Source organism: Alexandromys fortis, unplaced genomic scaffold (assembly GCF_014885135.2).
Source record: "Alexandromys fortis isolate MF-2015 unplaced genomic scaffold, M_Fortis_MF-2015_v1.1 scaffold_161, whole genome shotgun sequence".
Lineage (NCBI taxonomy): Eukaryota > Metazoa > Chordata > Mammalia > Rodentia > Cricetidae > Alexandromys > Alexandromys fortis.
In genome coordinates this window covers 1,161,511-1,172,738 of record NW_026068073.1, presented here as the reverse complement: position 1 = coordinate 1,172,738, position 11,228 = coordinate 1,161,511, and the positions used below count along the sequence as shown (strand labels likewise).

Below are 11,228 nucleotides of genomic sequence, written 5' to 3'. Positions count from 1 at the left end.
GGGAGGAAGCACAAGCGCACGTTGTCAGTAAACAAGATAAGCTGCCTTGAGATGTGCCTTGCATGGGTGAACGAATGTCCTTCGTGGGCAGCTGGGTTATTATCACAGACTGAACCCCACTGGGAAGCAGCTACCCCCAGATCAAGAGCATGAGACTACCCAGCTGGTGGGTGCCTCTGGCACATTCCCAGCACTGGTCAGCAGGGGGCGCTCACGCCATTCAGTTCCTGCTCTGGAATGCACAGCCTGAACGCCAAGCACTTGGGGACTCAGTCCCCTGATCTGGGCTGTCTGTCAAAGCCCTTTCGATGCCACCACTTCTGCAGATGAGTGCCACAGCACTGGCATGGACCTAATTCATTAAAAGTTTCTGGGGTCAGTTGGGCAGTGGTGGTGCAAGCCTTTTAATTCCACCACTGGGAAGCAGAGGCAGGCGGTCCTGAGTTCAAGGCCAGCCTGGCTGGTCTACAGAGTTCACTACACACGGAAACCCTGACTTGAAAAAAACAAACAAAATGCGAAAGGTAGGAAGAAAAAGGAAAAGTTCTGGGTTCAATTTCAGGTAATCAGGCTTAGTAACAAGCACCTTTTTTATGTGCTGGCTAGTTCTGTCGACTTGACGTTTATTAGATGCATTGGTGTGTGTGTGTGTGAGAGAGAGAGAGAGAGAGAGAAAGAGAGAGAGAGAATGAGAGAGAGAGAGAGAGAGAGAGAGAGAGAGAGAGAGAGAGAGAGAGAGAAAGAGAGAGAGAGAGAGAGAGAGAGAGAGAGAGAGAGAGAGAGAGAGAGAGAGAGGTCAGACCCCCTGGAACTGGAATTCCATAAGCAGAGCTAAGCTGCCCTGTAGGTGCTAGGAATTGAACCCTAGTCCTTCGGAAGAACAGATGATGCTCTTAACTCCCAACCATCTCTCCAGTTTCAGGAAGAAAGAATCTTTGCTGGCCTCGAACTCGCAGAGGTCCCCCTGTCTCTGCCGGGATTAAAGGTGCGCCACCACCAGCAGCTGAAGAAAGGATCCTAATTGAGAAAATGCCTCCAGAGCCTGGTTGAAGACAGCTGTCTGAGGACAACCCAGTGTGGGTGCGGCCACCCCAGCAGGTGGTCCCGGGAGCTCTCTGGAAGCCAGCAGAGCAAGCCTGGAAAACAAGCCAGCAGGCCGCACCCCTCCATGACCTCTGCCTCAGTTTTTGCCTCAGGGTTCCTGCCCTGACTTCCCCTAAGGATGGGCTGTGACCTGAAATAAACCCTTTCTTCCCCAAGTTTCCTATCACTGCAGCAGAAACCCTAAGACACCTGCTGAGTCACCTAGGCCCCCACCTCGTTTATCCTGATTTTTCATTTTTATTTGGTTGAGTGTATACACATGTGTAGGTGCCCTAGAGGCCAGAAAACCCACCTAACTCTTCAGGGATGGAGTTAGTAGTATTTGTGAGCCTCCTGCTCTGGGTGCTGGGACCCCAGCACTGGGATCTTTTTTAACCTCTAGGCTAGCTAACCCCCCTTTAAATTAAAATATATCATTATCCCGTCCCCATTCCTCCCTCCAACAACAGGGGTCTTATTCTATAGCCCAGGCTGGCTGTGAGCGCCTAGCAATCCTCCTGTCCCAGACTCTGGAGTGCTGGTATCACTGTAGCTGACACCAGGCCCTCTCTGCCCTTGGCCCACTACCAGCTGTCCGGTCAGCACCGCACGGGTAACACTGCATCTACGCAGGCATCTGAGAACCGTGGTGTTTTTCTTACTGTGGTTTTGAGCGTCTCGCCACCCTGCAGCACTTACAGGGCGGGACTTCCTGCCTGGCCTTCCTCTGTGGTCTCCAGGCTGCTGGGAACGCCCTCAGATTTCCACCAACACACGTGTCCAAATGCCCGAGACCCTCCTAACGCTGTGGCCTTTAGTCCAGTTCCTCAGGTTGCAGTGACCCCAACCATAAAATTATTTTTGTTTGGACTTCATAACTGTAATTTTGCTAACGTTACTAATCATAATGTAAACATCTGATACGTAGATATCTAATATTTGACCCCTGTAAAAGGGTTGTTGGATCCCAAAGGGGTCACGATGTGATACCTTCCTGCAGGCCAGGCCTCAGCGCAGCCGCCAGCACAGCCTCCTTGGGCACAGCATCTCACCCCACCCCAGACAGACAGACAGACATACCAGAGGACCCCAGCAAAGGCTTTTATTGCTCCCAGGTAGTGGGCAGTACAGGTCAGCCCATGTGATTGAGGCTCAGATTGGGGTGGGCCAGGGTGTGGGCCCAAGGCCTGTGCTGGGAGATGGTTTTAGTGGCAGTCACTTGAGTGCCTGAGTGTCGGGGCAGATGGGGGCTCCAGCCGCGGGGGCCAGGGTCTCACGGAGAGAAGGTGATTCAGTGGGTCCCTGAGAGCCCAAGAACCAGGGACACCAGAGCTGAGTCTGTGCCCTGGAGGTTGGCTGCAGTGGCCCCTCAACTGCCCCCATGGAGTCCTGGGGTCACAGGGCTGAGCAGACCTAGGATCAGAGTTCATCGTGGTGTCTCGTCAGGTCCTCGCCGTAGTTGGTGGCCTGGCTGCCCACAAACATGTTCCAGTTGCTCAGGATCTCAGCTTTGCTCAGACGGCCATCCTGGGGGTCAGGGGTTCACATGGACACTGCCCACTCAAAGTGTCCTCAGGGCCCCACCTCGGCCTTGTTCTTCTCTGGGCCTCAGTCCCCGTCTGTTTTTCTCTCTCTCTGGCCCTCACCCTCTCTCTTTCTGGGTCTCTCTCTCTCTCTCTTTCTCTTTCTCTTTCTCTCTCTCTCTCTCTCTCTCTCTCTCTCTCTCTCTCATCCTCTCTCTTTCTGGGTGTGTCTATGTTTCTTCTGGCTCTCTCTGGCTCTCTCCTCCTCTCTCTGTGCTTCAGGACCCTTCTGAGTTCCTGCAGTGGCCCAAGCTTACTGAAGTCTGGAAACAAGAATGAAAATATAGAAATAGAGCCAGGCGATGGTGGCACACGCCTTTAATCCCAGCACTCAGGAGGCAGAGGCAGGCTGAGTTCAAGACCAGCCTGGTCTACAGAGCTAGTTCCAGGACAGGCTCCAAAGCCACAGAGAAACCCTGTCTCGAAAAATAAATAAATAAAAATTAAAAAAAAAAAAAAGAAATAGAAACACAGGCACCAAAGATTAGAATGTAGAGGCTAGAGGCTTAGGATAGAGGAAGAGAGACACATAAAGCTGTAAACTAAGTAAACTACCAACAACTTTCTCAGAGGATCAAGGATCAATCGTTCACAGTGAGCTATTTTCTCAGATGCTTAGGAAGCCTCCATCAGCCTAGGTCATTTCATTTAACAACTGGCTGTTCTATTTACAAGGCAGGAGCTTCTCTGCAAACTGAGAGTAGTGTCCTGGCCATCGTTGACGAATGACAGATAGGAACTGAGTTAACCTCTAGGAGACAGAGATGCTGACCTCTGGGTTAGGCACTGTGTCTGTTATGGGAAACTGGCGCCACCAAAGGGGAGGCAGGGGCTTCAGTATAACTGCCTGGAGGAACCGGAGAGACAGAGGACACGGTGCAAACACCTGGTTTGACCGATGAGCTCTGAGAATGGAGGCTGTAAAGTACGGCAGTCTGTATCTGAGTTTCACCTGGAGAATAGTGTGAAGAACTTTCTGCTGTCTTCTAAGTTCCCAGCCTAAGAACCAATTCATTCTAATTTGTTAACCTCCTGGTATTGCTAGCGGTCCCTTTTCTGACTAATTGCTAAAGACACCTATTTTCTTGCAATTAGTGACTTTCGCTGTAATCTACTCAGAAACATATTTCATGATAGCTGCCTAGTTACCCACTGATGTTAGAACTCACTCCCTTCCTTAGGGTCTCCATTGACTGACCTGTGGTGGGGGGCAAGATGGTAAAAATTCCTTTGTTCAGACCTAATGCCTGGTGCCCTAACTATAAAAGGCGGGTTCAGAAACTGGCCTTTGGCCACAGTCTAACAAACACCACCTCTGGCTGTGGTCTCAGCTAGCTCATATGCTTCTTGCCCAGCAGTGTTTGGTTTTTTATTTTTTTATTTTTAAGTTTGCTTCTGGTTTTCTGGGATCTGGTCTCAGGAATAAAGTTTGCTTTCGGTTTACTAGACTTGGGGTTCCCATCTTTGCGCAACCCCCTGGACCCAACACTCACCTTGTCTGTGTCGCTCTCGTGCAGCAGGTGGTTGGCCTCCACGAGGGGCTGGTCCTGGGACGGAGGCAGCACCCAGTAACCGACCTCACTGCCGTCCAGCTTCCCATCCTTGTTCAGATCCCGGAAGTCCCGGAACTGCTGCCGCTCCGTCTGCACCCAGGCAGGTTCCTCCTCCCCAGGCACCTCAGAGTACAGGTCCGCTGAGGGGAGAGGGTGGGGCAGATAAGGTCAGGGGCATCCCAAGAGCCACCTTTCTACCCTCTCTCCCCCACCTCCCCACCCGCACAGCCACCAGACCCCTAAGCCTGACATCTTCTACCTGTCGAATTTGTTTGGGAGATAAAACACGTTATTTAAAAAGATTTGGAAAGAAAAACAGAAAAAGATAAAGCATCCATTCCGTACAAATGTTATAAACACACGGTTAAGCAAAAACCTCTCCTGTGCATATTTGATGCATGAACCATTTCATGTGTGAACCTTGCAAGTGCTAAAGCCTCTGTGCAAGGGGCTGAACATGGCTCAGCTGGAAGCAAGCACAGAGCTCTGGGGTCCGTGCCCAGAACTGTATAAACAGGGCATGACTGTGCATATGCCTGTGATCCCAGCCCCGTGTAGGTGGGAGAGTGGGGACAGGAGTCTTCCTGTCACAGCAAGTTCAAGGCCAGCCTGAGTTACGGGAGACCCTCTCTCAAAAAGCAAAACAAACAACAACAAACAAAACAAAAAAAGGAAAAAGAAAATCAAGTTTTATCTTCAAAGCACTTTCTGGAATGAACTAATTTGGTGCCTAGGACAGGACTGCAGCAGGCCTTAGCAGGTGTGCAGGTTAGCAGGTGTGCAGGTTCACAGGTGTGTAGGTTAGCAGGTGTGAAGGTTAGCAGCTGTGCAGGTTAACAGGTGTGCAGATTAGCAGGTGTGAAGATTAGCAGGTATGCAGGTTAACAGGTGTGTAGGTTAGCAGGTGTGAAGGTTAGCAGCTGTGCAGGTTAACAGGTGTGCACAACTGACCCCAGAAACTTTTAATGAATTAGGTCCAGGCCAGTGCTGTGGCACTCATTAGCAGGTGTGAAGGTTAGCAGGTGTGAAGGTTACAGGTGTGAAAGTTAACAGGTGTGAAGGTTAGCAGCTGTGCAGGTTAACAGGTGTGAAGGTTAGCAGGTATGAAGGTTAGCAGGTGTGAAGGTTAGCAGGTGTGCAGGTTGGAAAACTTCAAACAGCTCCAAGTGGGACAACTGGAGACACAATGTTTGTATGGAAACAAGATTAATCTCGAGCCTGGTACAACAACTCCAGGCTGTTCCCCAGAGGGCATCTGTCGCGGTGCCCAGTGAATTCTCCTGGGCTGGTCAGGCAAGACATAAGCGGAGTGATGAAGACAGGCCTCAGGCAGGAACAGGGCTTGCTCACCGATGTATTCCTCCACCTGGACATAGCCATCTTTGTTCCTGTCAAGGTCCTCCAGGGTCTCCTGGAAAAGGCATTCGGAGGAAGTCAGTGTACCTGGGGACTTTGAATGCGACAGGGATGGGCATGTGTCTAGGGGAAGGCAGTCAGGAAAGCTTTCTGTCCAACCTTGCCAGCTTTGTCTGTCTTGTTTTACAAGACAGACTCTCACTGTGTAGCTCTGGCCGTCAAACTCACTTTGTAGACCAAGCTGGCTTTGAACTCAGAGTCCCACCTGCCTCTGCCTCTTGAGGCTCATGAATTATGTATTTTTAAAGATTTTAAATATTTTTTTATGTGTTTGGATGTTTTGCCTGCATACCCTGTACCGTGTGCATGCAGAGCCCCTGCAGAGCTGGAGTAGGGGTGGAGGGGGGCCTTGCGCAGGAAGAGCAAGTGCTCCTAACCATAGCCGTCTTTTCATTGGCCACACTTTCATACAGACGCCCATCATGTCTACTCTTCGTGTTATCTGTCCTAATTAAAAACCTTGTTTCTGGGTCTGCTGTGGCGGCTCGCGCCTTTGATGCCAGCAGTTGGGAGGCAGAGGCAAGCAAATCTCTTGAGAGTTTGAGGCCAGCCTGGTCTATAAAATGAGTTCCAGGGCAGCCAGGACTACACTGAGAAACCCTGTCTCAAAAAAACCAAAAAAATGGCTCTGTACCCTACTTTTACATTTAAGCTCACTCAGTAAAAGATGATAAAGGCAAGTATTGAAGGTGTGGTTCACAGTAAAACCCCTACCCAGAATCCCCCAGTGAGGGCTGGGGCAAGGCTCAGAGGTACAGCATATTTCATGACCATACCACAAAATGATTTTCGGATCTAGGGAAGACAGTACAGTTGACAAACTAAAGCCACACAATCATGAGGCCTGAGCTGGATGACACAAGACAGGCCTGGTGGCACACACTTATAAACCCCGAACAGCCAGGGGTAGTGCACGCCTTTAATTCCAGACTCGGGAGGCAGAGACAGGCGGATCTCTGTGAGTTTGAGGCCAGCCTGGTCTACAAGAGCTAGTTCCAGGACAGGCTCCAAAGCTACAGAGAAACCCTGTCTCAAAACAAAACAAAACAAAACAAAAGCAACTGTCTTCTGACAAAGACCTGGGTTCAGCTGCCAGCACCCACAGTGGGCAGTTCACAAACAACTATAATTCCAGGTCCAGGCGGTCCCACACCTTCTTTGGCCTCCTTAGCACCTGCATGTTTACCTAGGGCCCAGCCACAGTTGGGGTTCACCTGAGGGTCTTCTAAGGATGTGGTTGTCTGGGCACAGGCCAGGGACTGGACACCCAATGACAAGTGGACATGGGAGAGGCTGCTGTGCCCACAGCTATGTCGGTGGCCTGGGGTTCATGTAAAAGAATGGGAACCTAGGACAGATTTGGGAAGCAGGTGTTCTGCAACCTCACTCACTGCAACCACAATGTCCCGCATATGGGGGAACTCCTCAGGGTGCAGAAAGGCTGTCAGCTCTTCCCGGGTAGCCATGGAGTCCCCATCCTGGTCGGCCACCCGGAATCGCCGCTCATCCCGAGCCAGCATCTTCTTGTAGGTCTCAGCATCCTCCACATCATGGAATTCCTCCCCTGGGGAAGGACAGATGACAGATGTGGGTGAGGTGCATGGTCACAGAGGTGGCCCAGTGGCTTAGGAAACAACAGAAGGACCCAGAAGTCAGCTACGTGCCTAGCCCACACTCTGGTAACCCTTCTGCCTTCCCATCTCGGCACAGGCCGAGGAGGACCGCTACCCAGGAATGCTGGTAAATTTTATGTCAGCTTGACGTAGGTTAGAGTACCTGAGAGGCCAGCTGAGAAGATGCCTAGGCAGGCTGCATGCAGAGCTGCTCAGCCTCCCCAGTGCAGTTCCTCATGCTGTGCTCACCCTAGCCTGAAAATTCTTTTTGTTGCTACTTCATAACTGTAATTTTGCTGCTGTTGTGAATTTTAATGTAAATATCGGATATGCAGGATAGCTGACATGTGACTCCCAACAGGGTCACAACTCACAGGCTGCGAATCACTGCTTAGAACATTTTCTTAATGAGCATTTGATGTGGGAGACCTGGTCTACTGCGGGTGGGGCCACCGCTGGGCTGGTGGTCCTGGGTGTGGTGGCGCAGGCCTTTAATCCCAGCACTCAAGATGCAGAGGCAGGCGGATCTCTGAGCTTGAGGCCAGCGTGGCCTACAGAGCCAGTTCCATCCAGGATGGCCAGGGTTACCCAGAGAAATCCTGTCTGGAAAAAAACAAACAAACAAAAAAACAAAACAAAACAAAACAAAAGAAGACAGCAGACCAAACAAGCCACGGGAGTACAGTAAGGAGCACTCCCCCATGGCCTCTGCAGCAGCTCCTGCCTCCAGGTACTCGCCCTGTCTGGGTCCCTGCCCTGACTTCCTTCAGAGATGCACAGTGGTGTGGATGTGGAAGTCAAATATTCTCCTCGCCAACTTGCTTTCGGTCATGGTGTTTCATCACAGCGATAGTAATGTTAACTAGGACACCAGGGCTGCTCAGAGAGACTGTCTCAAAAGGAAAACAGAGATCAGGGGTCAGGACTACAGCGTATGGAAGGAAAATGTTCTGGGCAGGAGTGTGGAGTCTCCAGCAGCTTGTCACACAGGTTGGATCTCACAAGGGACAGCAAGCTAGATCAGAAATGGAGGAGAGGTATCGGTGACAACGTCGGTCGTAAAAGAGGACAAAGGTGAGGTGGGCATACCGGGCTCATAGTGGCCGTACGTGGCATTGCGCAACTCCTCCCAACCCACACGCCCATCGCGGTCCGTGTCGTAGGTGTGCCAGGCTGCGCTCACCGAGTCGCGGATGTGCCGCTGTTGTGTGTGCGCGATCCACGAACGGAGCTCGGCTAAGGACACCCAGCCATCGTTGTCCCCAGCGAGATCCATGCGGTCCACGATCCGACTGCGAAGGGGACGAGGCACATATGCAGGCACAGAACACTATACATAATAAATAAATAAATCTAAAAAGAAGACTGAAAATTCTGCACAGCACCCACAGGTGAACCCAGAAGAGGCATTGCTTGTGTTCTGTTTCTAGTGTTTTCTGTTTTGTTTTTGAAAGAGGGTGTCACTATGTAGCCCTGGTTAGCCTGAAACTCACTGCATAGGCCAGGCTGGCCCTGAACTCACAGATTTGTCTCCCAAGTGCTGGGATTGAACTGTGTGCCAGCCCAGGATCAGGAGGAGTGTAGGTAGGTCTCGTCCACTCCAGGTCTTTGCCCGCCCTGACTTAGAGACAGTGTCACACACATCTGGAATGGCAGCCAGATGAAATGGGATGCACATTTAATCTCGTACCAGGCCCTCTTTGCCTAGTGGATGAGCGCCTGGCTCAAACAAAGGGCACACTCTACTCTAGCCCCGCCCCAAAACTCTACCCAGACCTCAACCACAGCTGGACTGAGCTGGAGTGAGGACAGCGAGTCCGGTTTCAAAGTGCCAGATCTCTACTAACCCTGAGGCTCCACCTCTTGCCATCTCAGGGCCCGCCCCTCTCTCAGGCAGCCTGTGGACTCAAGCTCTGCCCACTTCCCTAGATGGACACATCAATTTTGGGCTCCTCCCTCCCCAGCTTAGCCCTGTGAAACTTCCAATGCCACTTCTTGCCCAGTTTAAAAGGAGTAATTCGTTAGCAGGACATGGTGCGCACCCCTTTAGTCCCAGCACTCAGGATGCAAAAACACGCGAATCTCTGCATTTTAGACCAGTCTGGTCTACACAGTGAGTTCCAGGCCAGCCATAGTACTCAGTGAGATTCTATCTCAAGGTAATGAAAACAATAATTAAAAAGCATGTATACACGGAGTGGTCTTCTTGTCCCCTGGGTCATGCTAACTGTGTCCTCCAGCTTGAGTCACGACTCCATCCCTCTCAGTCCAACCTGAATTCTGAGCTTGGACTCTCAAATTTTTTCAGACTCTTTCAAGAGTTGGTGACCCTGTTTAGAAGCTAAGAGGGTCAGAACAGGGATGTCCAGACGGAGGAGGTAGCGGGGGAACTCAGGTGTTGGTGAGACGGGTCCACCGCAGCCTCAGGTTTAATTCTGTCTTTTCCCAGGAGGCGAGTACCACAGTTGTGTCCAGTCTCCTGCCTCTGACCTTTTCAGTGAGCTCAATTCTCCCCGACTTCCCACCTCCGCCCGGCTCCCCCCATTCCTACCCGAGTCGGGCCTGGCTTTCCTCTGGGCTGAGTTGGTCGAATTCCTTGGCCACGTCTCTTCCCAGGAACGCCTCGTGGTCATACTGGAAATTTCCGTGGGCGTCATCGTGGGGGGCGTCGCTCAGGGGGGCTCCCTGATGCACCCTCGCCTGGCCATGAGGTCCGGCGTCAGGGGATGGCTTCCCCAGGGCCCACCACCTCAGCAGCAAGAGAAGCAACAGAAGCGACCGTCGCCACATCATTGGTCCCTGGGGAGGGGTGAGGACCAGGGGTCAGCGGGTCACATGGGAAAAAAAATCCAAATCAGACATTAGTGTGGGGTGAACTTCAAAGTTAGGGGAGTTGCTTCCGGCAGGGCAGATATAAGCAAGCTACAGAAAGTTTGGGGCTTAAGAAAAGTCGGCAAAAAGAATAGGGAATTTGAAGGTAAAACCGCCTATGAGGGTAGAATCCGTGCCTCGGAAGAGTCCCGGAGGAGAAAGGGGGTATTTCAGTTGAGACGTGGCACACGCCCCACGCAAAGTTCAGGGCATGGTGGTGACTGAGGGCATCATGCAGGGTCCTCTGTGTGTCCCGCCCCGACCGAGACCGTAACCCCGAAAACCCCTCCCGGGCTAGCTCCCCACCCTTCCCCCGGTTACCAGGCCTGGGTTCGCTCCCCAAGATGAACTCGGCTTTCGCGCAAAGATGCCCAACCTGGCCCGGCGCCAGTCAAGCTCCGCCCCCGGCAGCCCAGAGGCCCCCGCCCTCCGACCAATGACGGCGCCGGAGGCCCTCAGGGGCGGAGCCAATGGGCGCCAAAGTTGCCCCTGGAGCCCCTCGCCACGTCCACAAGGTTGAGCGCTAGCCTGGAAGGCATGGTGGTCAATAAGGCAGATTTGAACTACAACTCCCAGGAGGCTTTTGGGAAGCCGGCACAGCTACCTCCATTGACTCTGGTCCCAGAGGATTAGGGGAAGTGTATTTCTTTTAACCGTTTCTCGGATTGTTTTAAGAAAAGAGGAGATCGGACTTGGTGGCTCGTGCCATTAATTACAATACTTGGGAGGCAGAAGCAGGTTGACTTCTTATTACTTTTTGTTTGTTTGTTTGTTTTTGTTTTTCGAGACAGGGTTTCTCTATGTAGCTTTGGAGTTCCTGTCCTGGAACTAGCTCTTGTAGACCAGGCTGACCTCGAACTCACAGAAATCTGTCTCTGCCTCCCAAGTGCTGGGATTAAAGGCTTAAACGCGTGCGCCACCACCACCTAGGTAGCAGGCTGATGAGTTCGGGACTATCCTGGTATACATAGCAAGTTCCAGGAGAGCCAAGACTACATAGAGAGACCCTATCTCAGAAAGAAAGAAAGAAAGAAAGAAAGAAAGAAAGAAAGAAAGAAAGAAAGAAAGAAAGAAAGAAAGAAAGAAAGAAAGAAAGAAAGAAAGAAAGA

At 51.6% G+C, this 11,228-nt stretch overlaps 1 protein-coding gene across 3 annotated transcripts; it reads right to left on the bottom strand.

Annotated features, from left to right (window-relative positions):
* Positions 1-2,168: 2,168 nt before the first annotated feature.
* On the bottom strand, positions 2,169-10,608 carry Rcn3 (reticulocalbin 3). Of its 3 annotated transcripts, none has more exons than XM_050121436.1 (7): positions 10,441-10,608; positions 9,800-10,047; positions 8,338-8,540; positions 7,027-7,199; positions 5,570-5,630; positions 4,160-4,359; positions 2,169-2,610 (listed from the first exon to the last, which is right to left on the bottom strand). In XM_050121436.1, the coding sequence occupies exons 2-7, from the start codon at positions 10,039-10,041 to the stop codon at positions 2,503-2,505; spliced, it is 987 nt and encodes a 328-aa protein (XP_049977393.1). In that variant the 5' UTR covers positions 10,042-10,047; positions 10,441-10,608; the 3' UTR covers positions 2,169-2,502. The 3 variants fall into 3 exon arrangements, with proteins under 3 accessions (XP_049977393.1, XP_049977391.1, XP_049977394.1); XM_050121434.1 differs by lacking the exon at positions 10,441-10,608 and adding an exon at positions 10,257-10,380 and having other exon boundaries at positions 7,018-7,199; XM_050121437.1 differs by lacking the exon at positions 10,441-10,608 and adding an exon at positions 7,678-8,263 and having other exon boundaries at positions 7,018-7,199; positions 8,432-8,540; positions 9,800-9,821.
* Between the last annotated feature and the right edge of the window lie 620 nt (positions 10,609-11,228).